At 55.2% G+C, this 20,550-nt stretch overlaps 1 protein-coding gene across 1 annotated transcript in view; it reads left to right on the forward strand.

The window, feature by feature from the left end:
- Positions 1-17,893, forward strand: part of KIF13B (kinesin family member 13B) — a gene marked incomplete at both ends in the record, with an annotated part of 153,036 nt that extends 135,143 nt beyond the window's left edge. The window contains 3 exons of the mRNA XM_080709861.1: positions 11,747-11,809; positions 14,542-15,301; positions 17,628-17,893. Of these exons, the coding sequence (XP_080565987.1) occupies positions 11,747-11,809; positions 14,542-15,301; positions 17,628-17,893 (1,089 nt within the window). The remainder of the gene's footprint in view (positions 1-11,746; positions 11,810-14,541; positions 15,302-17,627) is intronic.
- Positions 17,894-20,550: the final 2,657 nt, after the last annotated feature.

Here is a 20,550-nt window from a genome sequence, read left to right on the forward strand (position 1 = left end):
CAATTTGAAGCTCTAACTAAGAAGTCTACTCCCCTTCGTGGTAGGGCCTCTAAGAAGTAGGTCATGTTTGTCTTTGCGTTAGTGTTCTGTCACGCAGGTGCTGAAGTGAGGGGAAGCACTGTTCTCCTAGGCCCCCTCCAGCCTCATTTAGGAAGGATTCATCTTTCTCTCATTGTCTTGCCAGCGTCCTGCCCACAGAGGAGCCCAGAAGGAAGTACGTTGTCCTTGGGCTTGAAACTAGGGGAACCAGCCGGGCACGGTGGCATGTGCCTGTGTGGCTGAGACAGGATGATCTCAGGTTCAAGGCCAGCCTCAGCAACTTAGCGAGACCCTGTTTCAAAATGAAAAAAATAAATAAAAAGAATTGGGGGTGTAGCTTGGGTTCAACTACTAATGCCTCCCAAACCCCCCCAAAAAAAGGAAGAAAAGAAAGGAGCTCTCTTTCTCATCTAAATAGCTTTCCCCCCCAATAGCATATGATGACAGCTTTTGAAAGCGTTAACTCATTGTGCTCCTGGCCACGTGGCATGGCATGAGCTTTTAAAATCTGCTTCACTCTTGTAAATACGCGTCTTTTCTTTGGTTGGCTGTTGCCTAATTGATGTGTGCAGATACTTAAATGAGGTGTTTCGGATTCAGTTATAAAACTTTTATTTTTATATTTCTGGAATTTCAGGATCTTTTTGAGTATTTTAAAAAATACATGTTTTTAGTTATCTGCACTTTTTAAAAAGTATCTGCTTTTAGGCCAGGCGTGGTGGCGCACACTTGTAATCCCAGCATGTGGGAGGCTGAGACTGGAGGATCATGGTTCATAGACAGCCTCAGCTACTTAGTGAGGCCCTCTGCAACTCAGTGAGACCCTGTTTCAAAATAAAGAATAAAAAATAGGGCTGGGGTGTAGCTCAGAGGTAGAATGCCCCTGGGTTCCATCCCCAGTACTGCAAAAAAAAAAAAAAAAAAAAGAAAGAAAGAAAAATGAAAAAAAAAATGATCTGCTTTTGAATCACAGACACGATGTTGAGCTTGGCAGGGTCTACAGGAAGAGGCCACCCCTTGAGCCATGAATGACAGGGCAGCCCAGGGCAGCCCTGAAATCCAGTAGCTGCCACAAGCCCCTCCTCACCCCCTCTTTCTACAGAGCTATTAGGAGAGACGTTGGCAGCTCCATTATGGAGACACGGCGGCCCCACGCCCGTCGCCCTTGTCTGTGTCAGCAGTCAAGGAATCCTGGAACCGCAGGCGCACCAAGGACCATTGGTAGTGACCTCACGGGCTCCCTGGGCCTGTCATCCCTGCGGGCAGCGCTCCAGGGAACCAGCGCCCGGGGCATCCTCCCTGTTTCCATCCTGTCTTTGATTTGCCGTCAGTGTCTGTATTGCACCCATTTTATGGCCCATAAAAAAGACCGTGAAGGATGCATGATCAGACAGACATTGAGAACAGCTCCAAGTACAAGCCAGTGCCCCGTGCAGCATTGCACACCTGCAATCCCAGCCACTCGGGAGGCTGAGGCAGGAGGAGCGCAAGTTCAAAGGCAGTCTGAGCAACTCAGACCCCGTCTCAAAATAAAAAAATAAAAGGGTTGGCATGTAGCTTAGTGGAAAAGTGGCCCTGAGTTCAATCCCTGATACCTGGGAAAAATATAAATCGGTGCAGGTGCCGAGAGGAATCAATTGTATGTATAGGAATGGAGAAATAGGAATGTTGTGTAAGGCTAGAAACAGTGAATGGGTTTTACTTAAGGCTCATTATGAGAAGCAGCACAAAAACCAACGAAAACCCCCAATGACTTGGGAGTACACAGGCGCTACACAGTGACCACACAGACCATGTTCAGTAACACAATGTGTTTTTTTACCCCACTCCCTGTCTTTTTCTTTTATCTTTTTTTGGTGGTACTGGGGATGGAACCCAGGGGCCTTCTACCTCCAGGCTACACTCTCAGACCTATTTTATATTTTATTTGGAAACAGGGTCTCTTAAGCCAGCTGAGGTTGGCTTCGAATTTGTGCGATCCTCCTGTCTCAGCTTCCCAAGCGCAGGGATTACAAGCGTGCGCCACCATCCCCGGCTTCTTTTATCATTTTTAAAACCATTTCTCTCTCTCCATTTTCCACTTGTGATGAAAGAAAACAACTTCCTCAGCTGGGCGTGATGGCTCATGCCTGTAATCCTAGTACTCGGAAGACTGAGACAGGAGAATGACAGGTTTGAGGCCAGCCTCAGCAACTTAGCAAGACCCTCTGCAATTTAGTGAGACCCTTTTTCAAAATAAAAGATAAAGATGGGAAACGCTTAGAGGCAGAGCTCAGAAGTAGAATGTTCTCGGGTTCAATCTCCAGTTACACCCCCTGTACTTCCTGTTTTTTGGTTTTTATCCTTGGTTAGTTTGCAGACATCAGCCCCTTCTTTGGGACAGTCCTAGTAATGAAGAAGTCCCCACTCTCTTCTGTAAACCTCTACACCCAAGTGGGGTTCTCCTTGGGGTGATCAGGTGACCCTGGCGCCCTGCGCTGGCTCTGGACATATCGCCGCTGGACTACAGTGACCCACTGACGGTACTGCAGAGGGGACTGGAGAAGTGTGCGCCGTGCTTGCTGAGGACGCAGAGGAGCCGTCTGTAGGACCCCGCAGGCCTGAGCACCGGGAGCAGGAGCATCCTCGGGTCCTGGAGAGGAGGTTCCCCCCAGTGGAGGACGAGTCACAGAAAGGTGGGAAGGAAACTCCAAAAGACAGTGGTGACACCAGGGACGAGTGCAGTGATGTACAGACGGCAGGGCAGCTAGTACCCATGGATTATTTTTAGCTTTAAAAACTATCTGCAGGATTCCTGCCACTTGCATTTTTGGGAGTATAAAGTAACCCGGTTAGGACTGAGGCTCAGCTGCCGTCCCGGTCCCGGCTCACGTTTGCACTGGCGGGTGAGGTGGGAGAGAGACGCGGCCGTGTGATGAGGGAGTGATTATTATCAAGAAGGTGCTTTTAATCAGAGTGTCCTTGACATTTTCAGGCCGGCACACAAGCTTCCTTCCTCAGGAGACACACAAACACACACGTGCGCGCGCGCGCACACACACACACACACACACACGTGTGCGCGGAAAGGCGTGTAAGATCAGGTTTCTTAACCTGTTCTTTGGAGTTGGCGGGTCAAAAACTATTGTTTTTCTGGCCTTGTAGTTTAAGATTCTGAATCAGATTGATTTGAAAGGTCATGGGTCTTTCCTTGTAAGATGGAAGTTATGAGTTTCTTCCTTTAAAAACAAAGATTCTCATAACTTACGAAATCTCTTGGCCCGAACATAAGCAAAAAGACTTATGTATCTTGTTTTTATGGAGATTGGTTCTGGTTGCAATCAGTTTCTGTCTGAGTTCCAGAAAGGCAAACTCCCGCGCGGAGAGAGGAGGCAGCTGACAGCCGCTGTCTTTGACCTTCTGATGCACGTTTAGTAACGAATATGGAAAATAATGAACAGCAATTAACAGCATCTGCACTTGTATTCAAGTGTGCGTCTCAGACAGCGCATACAATAATTGAAAGAACTTCCCGCTCTCTAATTAGTTGGATTGAATTAATTTGGCATGATGGCTTTTTGCATGTATCTGAAAGTCTGTGTTCAGATGAAGCTATTTATGTGCTCCAAAGTCCGGGACTCCAAGCGGCGGTGTTGATTAACCTGGGGACTTAAAGAGTTAATGGTCAGATTTAATTTCCACCATTAAAAGCGCAGCCATATTCAGCCTGTCTGTATTCTCACGCCTGCCTGTTTGCGAGGGTGGCCCTGCCGGCCACGGGGCTGCGTTTCTTCTACTTCAACTGGGCCTCACGTGTGGCGGGAGAAGTCTCAGCAGAGAGCAGTGGCCCGGGCAGCTCTCGCATGGCAGGGAAGGTGCGCCCAGGTCAGCCACCTTTCACCGCCGAGAGTCTCCCATAGAGGGAGTGAGCTCGAGCGCTCGCTCTTCCCGGTGCCCAGGATGCCGCTTTAGCCCATCAGACTCTTCCCTGGTGCCCAGGATGCCGCTTTAGCCCATCAGACTCTTCCCTGGTGCCCAGGATGCCGCTTTAGCCCATCAGACTCTTCCCTGGTGCCCAGGATGCCGCTTTAGCCATCAGACTTGGACTTGGGATGCTTTTGCTGTGTCTTCAATAAGGTTTGTCATCTTCACCAGCTAAGACAAGAAAACAGACCTGTATCTTGTTTTCTAGCCTCCTACCTTTGGGCTATACCCACAGCCCTATTCTAATTTTTTTTTTTTTAAACAGGGTCTTGCTAAGTTGCTGAGAGCCTCACTCAGTTGCTGAGGCTGGCTTTGAACCTGTGATCCTCTTGTTTCAGCCTTGCGAGTACTGGGATTACAAGCATGGGCCACCACACCCAGCTCAGAAATGTTCAGTTTCTAGATCAGATCTAGTTACTGATTGTTTAAAATTGTACTTAAAGTAAGCTAGCTTAGAAATATCTTGGACCCAGTCATGGTAGCATACGCTTATAATTCCAGTACTTGCAAGACTGAGACAGGAGGATCATGACCAGCCTCAGCTACTTAGTGAGGTCCTCTGAAACTTAGACCCTGTTTCAAAATACAAAAATAAAATAGGGTTGGGGTGTAGCTCTGAGGTCGAATGCCTTGGGTTCCATCCTTAGTACTGTACACACACAAGAAAAAAATCTTGGAAGACAGCACATGAAATCTCAGCGGTTCTGAAGTAACGATGATACTTTGGGAATGTACAGGTTGGGTCCTAGGTGCCTGCAGCTATGCCAGGGACTTCGTACCTGCCATCTCAGCTGGGCTCCACCAGCACTGCCAAGAGAAACGTAATATGAACCACACGCATGGCCTACAACCAAATAGGAGCCACATGTCAGACGCTCGAAAGAACACAGGTCAAATTGGTTTTTAAGCTGGCGTGTTCAAAGTATTGTCAGCAGCCTCTAGTCAGTAAAAACAACTGCAGCCTGGGCACGTAGCACACACTTGTAATCCCAGGACCTGGGAGGCTCAGATAAGAGGACCACAGGTTTCTGAACAGCCTCAGCTACTTAGTGAGGCCCTCTGCAACTTAGACCTTGTTTCAAAATAAATAAATAAACAAATAAAATAAAAAATAGTGCAGGGGGTGCTGCTTGGAGGTGGAATGTTCCTGGGTTCCATCCGGTATGTAGAAACAAAACAAAAAGCTACTGAGATAATCACACCTTTTTTCTTTTTTTTTTTTTTTTCTGAACAGACTTTGAAATCAGGTTCGTATTTAACATTTTTAGCACATTCCAATTTAGATACTAAATTTTCATCAGAAAGACTTAATCTGCATTTAGAGTTCATAGGATTTACAGTTTAGAAAGTAGCACCACGTGCTCAGGCTGTTCCAAGCGTACTTAAAAGTTCCTCAGTGTTTACTTATTTACTTATTTATTTATTTTTCATACTGGGTATTGAACCCAGGGCCATTCTACCCCTGATCTACATCCTAGCCCTATTTTATTTATTTATTTTGAGACTGGATCTGACTAAATTGCTGGTTATATTTGTAGAACGAATGGCTCCGTGTTTACAGGAGGAACCAGACAAGCCCCAGAGGCGCACAAGCAGGGCCTCTCTGCGCTCCCTGTCTCTCTCTTCCTTTCCTTTCTGAAACAGTTCCCCTGGGCGCCGCAGAGTCACTGACAGCTGCAGGCCCGCAGCGGGTCAGATGTGTGTGTGGGAGCCTCCCTCTGGCTGCGCGGTGGACAGGGAATTTGAGTCTGTTCGGTGTGTACGCAGATCCCCCAAGGGGTTGCAGGGGGTCAGGAATCTGAAGCCACCTTCCCCTGCTGGACACTCAGACACACAGGAAAACACTGGTGTCCCCACGGCCGACACGCCGGCCGGGCCAGCCTGGCGCTGGAGCGTGGAGCGGCCTGGGTGGCAGGGCCGGGCTGAGGGCATCGCCGTGCCCTGGGCCCACCCCGCCGGGGCCAGCCGCCTTCTCCTCTGCTTCCACACCAGCCACCTCGCCCCGATGAACATAACCTTTGAAAACTCCATTTCTATTGATTGGCTGGTTGCTGAGTCCTGATCTTTAGGTAATTACGCATGTCAGCTTTTTGCCCACTGTGCGTTAGTTTTCACAGTGGTTTTGAAGGCTGCGAGTGTTTTGTTACGTAGCTGCTTCGGCTCGCTTTCCTTCCTTAGTTTTTAGCGGCAGGAAAATGAGGGGTTAGCTCCTGGTTATTTGTAGCAAAAAATAAATCCTCACATCACGGGTAAAAATATTTCCCATAATTGGATTTAAATCATTGGTTAGTGTTTTTAAAAAAAGACACAGGATTGTATTAATTTAGGTACCATTAAAGATGACATTTAAGAATTTATCAAATTCAGGCCGGGCGTGGTGGCGCACGCTTGTAATCCCTGCGCTTGGGAGGCAGAGACAGGAGGATCGCACAGGTTCGAAGCCAGCCGCGCGCACTGGCTTAGGAGACCCTGTTTCCAAATAAAAATGTAAAAATAGGTCTGGGAGTGTAGCCCGGAAGTAGAAGGGCTTCCAGGAACCCCAGTACCACAAAAAAAAAAAAAAAAAGAATTTATCAAATTCAGGGTACAGTGATTATTAGCAAAGGTTTAGTTTTCAAATAAGAAAAAAAAAGCATCAGAAAATTCAGTGCTGGAAAGGTTTTTTGTCTGTCTTGTGGCAGAGGGGATTGAGTGCGGGTGGGGGACAGGGTCTACCTCTGAGCTCCACCCCTCCCCCTTTTTAGTTTTTTATTTTGAAACAGGGTCTTGCTAAGTTTCTGAGGTTCTTGCTAGATTGCTGAGGCTGGCCTCGAACCTCAGTCCTCCGTACTGGGATGACAGGTTTGCACCACCGCATGGGTTTAGGGACATCTTTAAGTTCTTTTTTTTTCCCTTTAACTAGTATATTGTCTCTTTTTTCTTTACCCTTATTCCCACATTTCAGAAGGTCTGTTTTTCCCAAACCCCATGTCACCGTCGCGTCCGATCTTTGGGTCACTTGTTTGCAATCCACGCGTTTCTTTATTCAAAAAGCACTGCGCTGTGGCTGTGTGTTTGGAGGTAGAAGTGTGGAGGCCGATCCCTGCCCTCCAGGGGCCGAGGTTGAGAGCCAGAGGTTCAGACGACAGACAGGCCTGGGTGACGCCGTCAGGCGTGGGGGCCGCATGGGCTGGCGAGCGGGCAAGCTGGAGCCAAGACAAGCAAAGGGGTGCTCACCGGGTGGACAGGATTCCCGAGGCGGAGGACAGAGGGATGCAGGGTCTGGAAAGCCGAGCGTGCTCAGGGTCGGCGTGGCCAGGTGCAGCCATGTGGATATGGTCTGTGTCGTGCCAAGGAGATAAGGCTTTATCCTTCTAGGCAGAGGGGGCTCCAACATAGCTTTTAGGCCAAGCTAGAAACGTCTGTGCCCATCTCCCTGGTATTCACGTGGTGTGTGACAGAACTAACGAGCGCTGGGATCCGACCCAAGAAGTGACGGTCGCCATTTCTCTGAAATAGCTCCAAGCTGCTCTGCTTGCGGTTAGGTTTCGGCAGCGCACAGCGGGCTTCGCGGGTGAGCAGCCCTGGGGGCCTGGCCTGCCTGCTCGGGCCAGCCAGACTGCCTTTCAACAATAGGTAAACGCTCCTGAACCTTGGTTTCCATTGTGTGAAATGTAGATAATTATATGTACATCCGCTTGTCTCACGGGACTTCTCCTTAATATTTATAGCTGCAAAATACTTTGCAGCCATTTTTATTAATAGTCACCAGCTGTGTCGTAAGGACTAATGAACTTAGGATCTGAAATGTTGTGAGCTCCTGAAATAGAGGTGGTGCCCGCGCAGGGCTGCGGGCGCGCATTCAAATGCAACAGCACACTTGGACGCTTGGGCCCTTCTGCGTGATGGAGGCGTGGCGCCATTGAGACTCAGTCCTTTCTAGATCTACTCTGTATCCTTAAAACCTTTCATCACAGCTGGGCCTGGTGGCGCACACCTGGAATGCCAGGGCTTGGGAGGCTGGGACAGGAGAATCTCAAATTCAAGGTCAGCCTCAGTAACTTAGTGAGACCCTATTTCCAAATCAAAAATGAAAAAGTGCTGGGAGTGTAGCTCCAGCATAGAATGCCCTTGGGTTCAATGTCCAGCATCAAAAAAAAAAAAAAAAATTAAAGTTAAAATAAAAGTTTCATAGACCGTAGCCTTCCAAACATGGCAGGTTCAGTCCCCGGCCCCGCAGGCGTGCACGCACTTTCTGTCAATGCTGCCGCCTCTCCTCTCCCTCTCTTTCTGGGCACCATCTTGGACTCTGCTTCCCCAGCCTCCGTGGCCAGCTGCTCTCAATCATTAGTCTCTCTCCTATCTGAACCGCATTTCTATTTCCTTTTCCCCTAAGTTCGAGCTCTTATTCGCTACTGTGGAAGTAACGTCTCCGCTGGTCTCCTACGTTGAGTATCTGCCCTGCCTGCGGGTCAGTCGTCCGAGGCGGGCTGACCACTGCTGCGTTTGGTGCCCGCAGCGGCCCTCTGTGCAGTCCACCCGGGGCTCGCACGGCGCAGACCCCTCTTCCCTCGGCAGTGCTGGCGCCCGCCGCACCCTCGCGGCTTCCAGACCTCCATGCCGGTGTCCCTCGCCCTCCTTCACCGGAGTCGTTGGCCTCCTTGTCCTTGCCCAGTCTGGCCTGCCCGCCGGCCAGAGCTGAGCGTCCTCGCTGGGCACGAGGCCTGTGGCTCGCAAGGCCCGGCAGCAGCCTGGGCTCAGCTGGACGTGCACGCTGCGAGGCAGAACCGCGTTCAGTCGGCCTGCTTCTTAAATTCATTTCAGCAGATACTAAAGCTCTACTGGACTTTGCAGTCACAGCGGCTCACAGGTGGTCACCAGGCCCTCCCTGGTGGGCGTTCCCTGTGTTTGTTTAAAGGGTTCCGGGCAGCTGAGCGTGGTGGCGCACACTTGTAATCCCCGCGCTTGGGAGGCTGAGACAGGAGGATCGCGCAGGTTCGAACCCAGCCTCAGCTACTTAGTGAGACCCTGTTTCCAAATAAAATACAAAATAGGTCTGGGAGGACAGCCCAGAGTTAGAAAGTCTCTAGGTTCCACCCCCAGTACCACACACACAAAAAATAAATTAAAAAAATAAATAAAGGGTTCTGGGCACCTTTAAGCTCAGTACTTAGGAGGCTGATACAGGAGGATCGCAGGTTCAAAGCCAGCCTCAGCAATTTCGTGAGGCCCTCAGCCACTTCACAAGACCTTCTCTGAAGGAAAAAAAAAAAAAAAGAATATTGCAGGGCTGGGGGTGTAGCTCAGAGGTGAAATACCTTAGGGTCTGTCCTCAGTGATAGAGTCAAGGTATAAGCTCACCTTAGTAGAATTGATTATCTCTCGGTCTTACCTATTTTAAGTCAGGGCTAACTGAAGAATAAGTAATTTGGAGTCTAAACATGAGCTTTAGTCTGCCTTTACTAAGAAATATACTCTGAATGCCTTCCCCTTTGTGGGGGACCTTATTTATGGAGCCCAGGAGCATTTGGCCTCCAAGCTACACTCCCTGACCTATTTTTTATTCTTTATTTTGAAACAGAGTCTCACTAAGTTGGGGCGGGGGGCTCACTAAGTATCTGAGGCTGTCCGTGAACCATGATCCTCCAGTCTCAGCCTCCAGAATGCTGGGGTTACAAGCGTGCGCACCACGCCTGGCTTGTGGGGACTTTAGATGCCTTGGGAAAAAGTAAAATGGCGAGACAGTCCCCGCCAAGACCCGTGGCAGAGTGGAGCGTGCAGAGTGGAGCGTGCAGAGTGGAGCGCGCAGAGTGGAGCGCGCAGAGTGGAGCGCGCAGAGTGGAGCGCGCAGAGTGGAGCGCGCAGGCAGTCATGGTCTGCGGGCCGGAGAGCCGGAGTGGAGGCTGACCCTCCTCTGGCGAGGAATGGAGTGGGCTTGGGCTTCCCCGGCCTGCCCCTGTCCTGCCCCTGGCGCGCTCTGGCCTGAGCCCGAGGGACTCCCTGCTGTTCACCTCAGGCGTGTGCTCCTCTGCTCAGGCCCTGAGGTCTTGCATCCTTCTGCGGGTCTGCCACGGTGCCCTCCCCAGCCCTCTCCTCCGGGCCTAGTCTCCAGTCCTGCCCGGTTCCTCTAGAGCCAGCAGAATCAGTCCCGGTAGGCCTGTCTTCCCCACCAGCCCACAGCATGGTGGTCCTGCAGCGCCTGGACCGGTGTGTGGCCACCCGTGTCTGAGCCCAGGTTGCTGCCTGCCTGTGGCATCTTGTTCCAGGTGGGCTCATCTTCATTCAGGCATTTTGGGTCCAGAAGGAGGACAGAGGGCAGATTTGTCCAGCCCGACCATGTGGACTCATCAGGGCCCAGGTCCACGTCAGATGCAGGGGCAGGCGGGCGGCTGACGGCAGGTCAGGGTGCACTTGGACTCCTCTGTGACGGAGCGGCCGGCTGGCACACAACCCACTGAAGGCTGAGCCTGTGGGGCTGGCTCAGGCGGGAGGCCTGGAGGTGCCCAGGGCTGGACAGGCGCCGAGGCAGGGGCGGGGAGCCCTGGTTCCACCCGGACAGTCAACAGCTTGCTCCTCTGCGTCCCAGGCCTTCATATAAAAGTGAATTTCTGATTCCTCTCCTCTTGATTTCCTTTTCCTTATCCTGACTCTCATTATTACTCCTCCTCCTCCTCCTCCTCCTCCTCCTCCTCCTCCTCCTCCTTCTTCTTCTTCTTCTTCTTCTTCTTCTTCTTTTGGTACTAGGGATTGATCCTGGGGGCATGACACCTCCAATCTATATCCCTAGCCCTTTCCTTTCTGAAACAGGCTGATCTCGAGCCTGTGAGCCCTGCCTCAGCCTTCCAAGTCCTGGGATTACGGGCGTGCGCCGACACCCGCCTCTCGCTATTCTTCCTCCGCACCTTTTCTTTTTTAAATGTTCCTTGAATCATTTGTCCGTGAGTGACAAGGTCCTCTCGTGATGCTGCCCACGTCTGCGGAGTCGCTCTTTGGCCGTCCACTGGCCCTGTCGCTTTGTTGCTGATGTGACCTCTCTGACTTGACATTTAGCGATGTTTAGAGTCGTCTGCGTCCCTTGCTCAGGAGAGCCCCTCCTGGGCACCTCATTCGGCCCATTTCACACCCCGAGGCCTCGAGCCCACTCCAGCCAGGCGCTTCCTTCCATCGTACTTCCTGTGGGCCACGCGGCGAGGGCCTCCCGAAGTCTTCCTGGACCTTTCTTCCCAGCCCTTCTTCACTTACAGTCTCAAATCACAGCCAGGCGTGGGGGTGCACACCTGTGATCCCAGTGCTTGGGAGGTCGAGATAGAGGAATTACAGGTTCAAGGCTAGCCTGGGCAATTTAGTGAAACACTCAGCAATTTAGCAAGACTCTGTTTCCACATAAAAAATAAAAAGTGCTGGGGATAGAGCTTGGAGGTAGAACACCCCATTGGCTAAATCCCTAGTACCAGAAAAAGTCCCCTATGGCTTGTCCGCACCGTCCAGCCTCATCAGTGGCTCCATCTCTGACAGTGGAGGGCGTGAGCGCAGCGCTGGGTTATTGGCTTGAGCGCAGGCTGCGTCTCCTGGCTAGGGTGAGCCCTTGCTGGGTCGCTGTTCCTGCATGGCGCGGAGCCCTGGCGGGTGCACGCCTCACTAGCAGGGCTTCCTGGGGGTCCCGGGAATGGTAAGGCTCCCCTCAGGTGGCTCCTCCTGTCTGTCGGGTGAAAACCTGCTCCCTCGTCCCCGTTCTGGATCCCTCACCACGCGCTTGTCTCCTCAGCCGGTGCCCCGAATCCTGGTGCAGCCTGCCTTCCCGGACGCCCGGGGGACCAGGACGGCGGAGGTGAGTCCCTGGGCCGGGGCTGCCCCACTTGTGGGGGGGGCCTGGCGCTGGAACCGTGTTGTCCACACCTGCCCTCGTTTTCTTCACACTCCCATTTTGATAATTAACGTCGACGTGGGTCACCGTCTTCTCCCTCCACATTTTCGTTGTTACCCTTTGCTATTTCCAACCTGCTAATCATATGATTGCTCAGCCTTTAGGTGCTTGGCTGCTAATGTAGTCTGTGCTGTCATAGCCCACTGCTAGGCAGAGGGGACTTCTATAAACAGAACCGTCTCCTTCTCCTAAGTGTGTGCTTAATTCTCAGTTTTACATTTCGTTCTGATCCATGATATCAGTGTGAAAAACTAATGCTAAGCTGGGAGAAAATCGTCTCTTCTGGCCCCCGCAGACCCACGGCACTGCTCGTCTTCCGAAGAGCAGATCTCTTTCCCACTGTGCCTCTGTTCTCTTAGGAGATGCTTTAGCTTCGGAGGGAGATTTTATTTATTAAAACAACGGCCCCAAAGCCCAATCATTTGAAAGAAAACTCGCACCTCCCAGGCTACTCTCGTTTCCAGAGGCCCACTCACTCCAGTGCTTCTTGGCCTTGAACTTGCCGCGCGCCCTCTCTGGTGCAGTTTCTCTCTGTGCCGGCACTGGGTGCGCCCGGCTCTGGCCGGGGAGAGTGGGGCCCCCACCGTCCAGGACACCGCGCCACCCAGCAAGGCAGCGCGCTCCGGTGGCTTCCTTGGCTCTGGGCTTTCACAGAAGTGTCTGGAAATGCCCCTCTCGTGGTAAGGGTAAAGCCCTGCAGTGGCCTGGAGGTTTCTGCTGGCGTCGGGGCCGGCGGGGTGAGGTGCGGCAGCCCACACTCGCTGCCTGCCTTGCTGGTTGTTGCTTCTCAGCTGATGCCTTCGCCCCGGGGCCTTGGGTGAGTCCTTCAGCCTTTCTGGCCCAGGTTGTAAAGTGAATGGGCTGAGGCATCCTGCCTAGCCTCCATCACGGATCCCTGCCTCGTGGTTGGGCTCCCACCTGTGAGTCTGTCTAAGGAAGCACCTCTGGACCACCCAGGCCCGTCCTGCCTGCCCAGCAGCCAGGCAGCGAACCGGCCATGACCAAGCCGCACCTGGTTGGCGGATGCAGAAAGGAGCCCGGTGTAGGGCCATCTTTGCTGCTGAGATCCTCGGCTCTTAGAGATTTCTTTGTGCGTTCTTCCCCGCGTAGTCGGTGATATTAAAACGAAAATGGAAGAGAATAAATAAAACATGTACAGGTAGAGAAAGAAAAGTGATTGAAGGATTGCCTAATCTTTTAGAGTATTTATGCTGCTGACAGTTATTGATCTATTGGATTGAGTAAATTTTGCAGCCCCGAGATCCATCACCAAAATGGGCTGTTAATCTCAAGAGGTGCCTTGGTTTCATCCCCTGAAAGCACGCCTTGTGGGGAGAGAGGGCCTCTGGAAACAGGAATGCAAATGACAGCTCACAGGAAAATGCGTGATTTATCAAACTGCTGAGTTAAGCCAAGTAACTCTAAGAGACTTATAGATCCCTGCTGTTGCCCATTTCAAATAAATCCTCTGTCTCAAATGGAGAATGACTATTCGTGTAATATAAATAATTTTTCTGTAAATATTGGAAAACATATTTCTTTTTTGGGAGCAGCTCCCCGCCCCGCAGTCCCCGCCCGCCTTCTCTCCCCCGACTCTGTGGAGAGGGAGCAGACAGAGATCTCCCAGCTTCTGCAGACGGCGTGTGTCGTAAATGGAGGAACCCCATGCACGCCTCAGAAACAGGGATCTGTCGCCATCGCCCGAGAGGGGGCTTTGTGCGCGTTCTCCACCTGGTGACTCACACGAGTGACTCCATGGGGAGCCGGCCCAGCCGCCGGGCACTCTGCCCTCCCGTGTCGGCTCCTGCTGGTCTGTCTCAGGATCAGAGGCCCCTGACATTTCACCAGCTTGTGCAGTAGCCAGAGAAGCAGCTTCCCAGAGAGCGCGTCACGGTCACAGGCGGCCTCTGTCCCTGTCCCTGTCCCCCGGCTCCCGGCCAGCAGCGCCCAGCCTGGCACAGCCCCGGGGTCAGTCCTCTGGGTGCCTGAGATGTTAAAGCACATTCAGGTCCTTGATGAGATCATCTTTTGATTCTGCCAGAGAACAGTGCTGCTTGGGCCCCTCAGAGGCTGGTGGTGGGCAGAGGCTCCGTGTCCGCAGAACAGTCATTGCCCTGCACGGGCCCTGCAGGGCATTAGTGTGCGCCTACTGTGTGCCCCCTGCAGCGAGGGGCTTTGCCTCCCATCCTACCGCCCTGGCCCTTGATGGCGGGTGTGTCTCTGTGGAGATGGGGAGAAGGGGAGGCCCGGGCCTGGGCGTGGTGCTCAGCGCAGTCCCTAGCTCGGGTGCTGCCCTCCGATGTGCGAGGTCGGGCCCATAGACCTAGTGCTCACGACTGACGTGGCCGGGGCTGCCCTGCCCAGAGCCAGGCTGCTTGTTGGTTTTGGTACTGAAGATTGAACCCAGGGTATTCTACCTCCCAGCTACACCTGCAACCTTTGTATCTTCGAAACAGGGTCCTGCTAAGTTGCTGAGGGCCTCGCTAAGTTGCTCAGGCTAGTCTCAAACCTGTGATTCTCCGGGCTTAGCCTAAGTCCTGGGAGCGCCCGGCCAACTGTGTGTTGGAGTGCCAGGCTCCTTTGTTTTGCTGCTGTGAACACCAGCTTCCCGCTCAGCATGCCCCTTCCCATTTCAGGCTCAGCGAGGCAGCCCGGGGCCTGGCATGGCCTCTGAGCCCACGGTGCAGATGGTGACTACCGGGGGGAAGACCTGTGACCAGCCAGCCAAAGTGCCTTCACCGCCGCCCGCTGCTGTGCCCACCCAAGCCCCCGAGGGGCAGGACGGTCCCCCCAGCCCCCTGAGCGAGGCCTCCAGTGGCTATTTCTCTCACAGTGTCTCCACCGCCACCCTGTCCGATGCGCTCGGCCCTGGCCTGGACGCCGGGGGCCCTGGGGGCCATACTCCTGGCTCCCCGTCGCCACCAAGCCGGGCCGCTGGGGAGGCTGAGCTGGCCTTCCTGCCCTGTGCCCAGAGCCGCCCGCCAGCCTGCGAGGAGCCCGAGGCACAGCCTGCCCCATCCGCCGCCAGCAGGGCGCCTGAGGCCCCCAGGCCGCCACTGCTCCCTGAGCCCCCGGCACCGGCACCTGCATCCCCATTCAGAATCCAGAAGGTGCGGACCTCGGAGCTGAAGTCCTTCACACGCATGCTGGGCGGCGGCACCCCTGGGACCGAGGAGGACCCGCTGGCCATGGGGGGCCCTGGTGACATGGGGGGCCAGGCCCTGGAGAAGCTGGAGGTGGCTTCTGACTCTGAGGACGCTGACGAGGTCCCCGAGTGGCTCAAAGAGGGGGAGTATGTCGCTGTGGGCACCAATAAGACAGGCGTGGTGAGGTACATCGGGCCGACTGACTTCCAGGAGGGGACGTGGATCGGCGTGGAGCTGGACCTGCCCTCAGGTGAGTGGCGCCTGTGGGTGGTGGGCGCACGGCAAGGGGGTCTTCATGGGCCAACTGGCCTGCTGAGATGGCGTTGCCAGGACGTGCTGCAGGCTGGGCACATCCTTTGCACCCTCTGAGCCTCCCAGCTAGACCGCGCCAAAATCGGGAATCTCCATTAACTAGGGTTTCTTGTTTAGACATCTTGAAATTTCTGAGAAACCCAAGACAGTCACTGAAAGCTACTATAAATCTGGTTTTTTTTTGTTTTGTTTTGTTTTTTGTACTAAGGATGGAACACAGAGGTTCAGGGCCAGCCCCAGCTACTTAGTGAGGCCCTTGGTAACTTAGTGAGACCCCATTTCAAATAAAGAATGTAAAAGGAAAATAGGGCTGGGGTGTAACTCAGAGGTAGACTCAGTTCAGTCCCCAGTTCTGCAAAAAAAAAAAAAAAAAAAAAAAAAAAGGATTTTAAAGGGGAGCCGGGCTGTAGCCCAGCAGCAGCACAGGACCCTGGCTCCATCACTAGTACCCGGAAAGTAAAACAGCGACGGGTCTGAGCATACGTACAGAGCCGCACAGCTTGCTCCCACCCGTGACCGCGCCCTGGGTAGAAGCCTTAAGCCTGTGAGTGCCGCCTGCCCAGCCAGTCCCCCGTCGGCTGCTGGTTGTCTAAAATCACATGGACGGCCGTCACCTGGACCCGAGCGTGGCCGTCCGTGGCGGCTTCTTTCCCAGCGTGACGCCGTGGAGGCCCCCCATGTAGAAGCTGTTTTCACCCCCTCGCCTCGTCTGTATCTGGATAAGCCCATCGTGTGGACATTTGGGTCCTCCTGCTATGTGGCTGATCTGTGAACACCCACACGGACCGCCTCGTGTGGACACGGGCTTTCAGGCCCTTGAGTGTGTTAGCATGTTGAGGATGACCAGCCTGGCTTCCGGAGCTGCTGCACTGATTACCTTCTCCTGGTGGTGCTAGAGGGGGCCAGGGGCCCGTGGATGCTTCTTCAGGGTCCAGTAGGGGCCTGGCCCGGAAGCTGCGCAGGAGTTGGGTGTGGAGCGGCCTAGGATGCAGCTGGGAGCCCCTTGGTCCAGAGAGGGAGGGCTTGATGGAACCCAGGGTCTGGTTGCAGCGGGAGCAGGGCTCCGCCTTACTGCTGAGCCTGCAGCCCACCTGTCCCTGCAAGAAGCCATGCGCTGCCCTCCCAGTGCCCAAGAGAGGCAGTGTTCTCAGCCTGCCTCTGGCCCCTCCACCAGACCTGCAGCCTGCTAGGTGGGGTGGGCCGAGCGTTCCAGAGCGGACCTCCCTCGGGCCAGCAGCAGGCCCCCAGGCCGCTCAGGCAGGCCCTTCCCGCCTGCAGCCCTGGCCAACGGTGACGCCTTTGTCTGGGGCCTGTGCACTTCACTGTGAGGTCACTTTCTGTCTTTAAACATAATTTGGCAAGGAATCGCTGGAGTTGGAAGTGGTTCTAGAAGAGTAATGTGGCACAGGCTAGAAGAGTTTTAAAAATCTTTTTCTCCTGAGCTGCTAAGGGGAAGTCCGCAAGGAGTTTGTCTGTGGCTGAACGCAGAGGGTTAGCAAAGTAAGTCATTCAACCAGCGACACCTAAGCACGTGCTGTGTCTCACCAGTCCTAGATTCCCAAGACACCGGACGAGCAAAACCAAGTCCGTGCTTTGTATTTGTTTTATTTATTATTTTTGTTTTGCTTTTGCTTTAGAGGGGAGAAAATTCTAGTAAACAGGCAAACATTTTGGTCGTAACAATAGTATGAAGAAAATAGAGTGTGATAGGGGACGGAGGGCCTGCGCGGGGAACATCTGCCCCGGCCTGGCAGCAAACGCTTAGGAGAGGAGGGGCTGGGGCCGGGCGGGCGGGCAGGGCTGAGCAGCCTGTGTTTGAGGCGCAAGCCGGCGGGAGACCTGAGGGGCCAGGGCCTGGGTCGCAGAGGACTTTGTAAAGTGCAGTTGGAAAGCCCTGGAGAGTTCAGAAAGATGGTGTCTTAAGGACCTGAGGTGGATGAGGGAGTGGACATAGAAGGACCAAACAGGAGGGGTGCGGGAGGGCGCCCACGCCGGGCTGCGGGGTGCGGGAGGGCGCCCACGCCGGGCTGCGGGGTGCGGGAGGGCGCCCACGCCGGGCTGCGGGGTGCGGGAGGGTGCCCACGCCGGGCTGCGGGGTCGGTTGGGTGGCGGGGAGCAGCAGGCAGCTAGGCAGAGTCAGGAAGATGTCCAGGAAGTGTTAGCAAGAGCAGAGGCCGCAGGACTGAGGTGCCTTTGCCTCCCTGGGGGGCCACCTGCCAGGAGGCCTGTGTGGCGCCCTCCATGATGCCTTCTCTTCCCCCCAGGAAAGAACGACGGCTCCATCGGCGGGAAGCAATACTTCAAGTGCAACCCCGGCTATGGCCTGCTGGTGAGGCCCGGCCGGGTGCGCAGGGCCCCGGGCGCCGGGCGGAGGCGCAGCGCAGGGCTCCGGCCGCAGGGCGCCCCTGAGGCCCGCAGGAGCGCCACCCTCTCGGGCTCCGCCACCAACCTGGCCTCGCTGACGGCGGCTCTGGCCAAGGCCGACAGGGGCCACAAGAACCCAGAGAACCGCAAGTCCTGGGCCAGCTGAGCCACGGCCCCCCGGGCGGACAGTGACGGGAGCCTCGAGCCCTCCCAGGGGCGGCCCACGGACGCTCCTCGGAGCAGCTTGATGAAGGCTGTCTGCGCATCACAGGGCTGGTGACCTCATTTCCTCTGCTCACTGACCAAGGAGGCCCCTCAGCTGCACCTCCTCAGGTCAGGGTGGAAAGTTTGGGAAGCCCAGCAGGGCCGTGGAATGGTGGGCTGAGGCCCTGGGGCACAGCTCTGTCCAAGCCATCTCTGTCCACCTGTGCCTGCAGGGCCAGCTGCGGGTTTCTACATTCTACTCCAGTGGCCCATGAATGTTTTAAACAATAACTCTAACAAGTGCCTTTCCTTGGCCAGCAGGGCCTCCTCCCTCTTCCTGGGGACAGCCTCAGCTCCCACACAGGTGACCACCTAGCTCCCTGAGTGCCTGTGGCCGGCGGCCCGGCCCGGCTCCCTCCCGCCGCCCGCCGTCTCCTGGGGTTTGCAGGTGTTCTCGTGTCTTTGCACCTGGCAAGTCTTTTCTGTTTGCCATTTGTTCCCTTAACAGGGTGCTTAGGATATATTTATTTATATTTATTTTTTCAGAATCTAAAGTGACTTGCAAGCCTCAATCTCCGTCCGCCGGGGTGCGGTGCCGGGTAGAGGTTCTTAGAGGCACCGAGGGCGCAGCACCCTCCTTGTTCTCCCGTGTGGCAGACGGGTGGCCCTCCTGAGAGGCTACCCCAGGAGGAGGCGAGGCTCAGCAGGCAGGGCAAGGGTGTGACCGCCCCACTGTTGTGGTTTCTGGGAAGGCCCTGGCAGTTTCTCAGTCCTGACCATGCCTCGCTGTCCAAGGGAGAACCCTGACTCTCCGTCCTTCTCCCTGGCACACACCCAGGCCCAGCCCTGCCGCCCCCTGGGCAGGACGCTGCTGTCCAAGAGCCTTGGGTATGACCCAGAGGGAGGGGGCAGGCCCTTGGAAGGTTGGGGTGGGCAGGGAGGGTGTGGCCCAGGACACCCAACTCTCCTGTCCCAGGCCACCCACTGACCCAGCTGGGGACCGTGGCCCCAGGGCGGAATCAGCCTGGCACTCTCACAGTCTGTTTTAGTTCTTACATTTAAACTCAATGTCTAGAAGTTTCTGTGGAAGACTCCCTGGTTCCTGGGGTAGAAACCCTCGTGAGAAGCAGTGCCAGCCTCTCTGTCGTGACGGGGACTCCTCACACCACCACTCCTCTGAGCCCAGGGTGTGCTCACACCAGCTGCTCACCCAGCCCTCGGCCCGCGGCTCAGTGCCCCACCCGTGGCCGCGTGGGGGGCGGCTTCCTGTCACCCACTCGCAGCAGCCCCCGTGAGGGGTCTGGGCTGGGCAGGCCTGTCAGGGAGCTTCCTGGGACGGGCACCTCTGGGGAGCCTCCACCCAGAGGCGGTCTGACCCCTGCTCCTTCCTGCCTTCAGCTGGCATTTTGGGGACACACTGGGTGTGACAGGCGCTGGCACCGCTGCCTGTCTCCTCTGTTACCTCCTGCCCAACACAGCAGTTCTTTGGTCTGGTTCAGCGTGCGATTGCCTTGCGTCAGCGACCCAATATGGCCCAGTGCAGGGGAGGCTGAGCCTCTGGGGCCCTCCCTGGCGGAGGGCAGACGGAGGTGTGAGGCCTTGGGGAGGGACAGGCGCCCAGGGACGCGGAGTCAGCCCGCCAGGGTCTCAGTAGGTGAGGCATGCTGGGCTGGCTGTCGCTGATGATTTAAGATGGCGTAGGGTGTACAGGGAGCGTGGCTTGAGCAGCCTGCCAGCTAGAGCTCACCAGGTAGCAGGAGCCATGAGTTCTTTGGCTCAGGCCTGTCCTCTGAGAGGATTCGGGCGCCACCCACCCTCCCCTCTGGTCCCCAAGGGCCTGCCTGCTCCCTAGAGCTTCTTCCTCTGCGGCCTGCCTGCACTATCTCCTTGGGGTCTTGTGGGGAACCCCAGGCCTCCCGCAGAGTGCCCCAGCCTCTCAGGCAGCTGACCAAAGCCAGCTGGCCAGATAGCTTTGTGTGTAGCTCCAGCCAGGCCAGGTGCTGGCGCCATGGTGGGGAAGTGTATTCACTCCTTACAGAACGATCTCTGCTGCTCCCAGGCACGCTGGCTCTCAGCTTGCCTGGGGTTTCTTGGAACCAGGCATGTTTAGGGGCTTGGCTGGTGGTAACATGTTAGAAGTTGGCCCTGCTGGTGTTCTTGACAAGCTGTCCCTGTGGTCGATGGTGGGCGTCTGTCCACTGCCCCTGACCTGCGAGAGCAGAGGTGGGCAGCTCTGGGAGGACAGCCCAGTGGGCAGGAGGTTAGCAAGGACAGAGCCCCGGGGTCCTGGCAGCCCGCCTGCCTGTCCGCTCTCCTTGGATCTGGCTGGCATGTCCCCTTCCGGTTCTGCTGTCCCTCACCGCAGGATGGTCACGACACCTCTGTCCCCACCCGATGGCCCTCCTGGGTACCAGGTGGACGCCAGCCCTGCCGCCCGGCTAGACGGCCAGCAGTACGCGTCTGGCTGACTCTCACGTAGCGGGCTTTACCTGCTCTCTGATGTAGACTCACACTAACTTGTGGCTGGAAAGAAGGGTGTGCAGTGGACAAGGTCACTGAGGTGCTGGACAGTGGAGAGGCGGGAGCTGCTGGCTTGTAGCGCTGCCCGGGGCGTGTGCT

The sequence above is a fragment of the Muscardinus avellanarius genome (assembly GCF_963383645.1).
Source record: "Muscardinus avellanarius genome assembly, chromosome: 14".
Lineage (NCBI taxonomy): Eukaryota > Metazoa > Chordata > Mammalia > Rodentia > Gliridae > Muscardinus > Muscardinus avellanarius.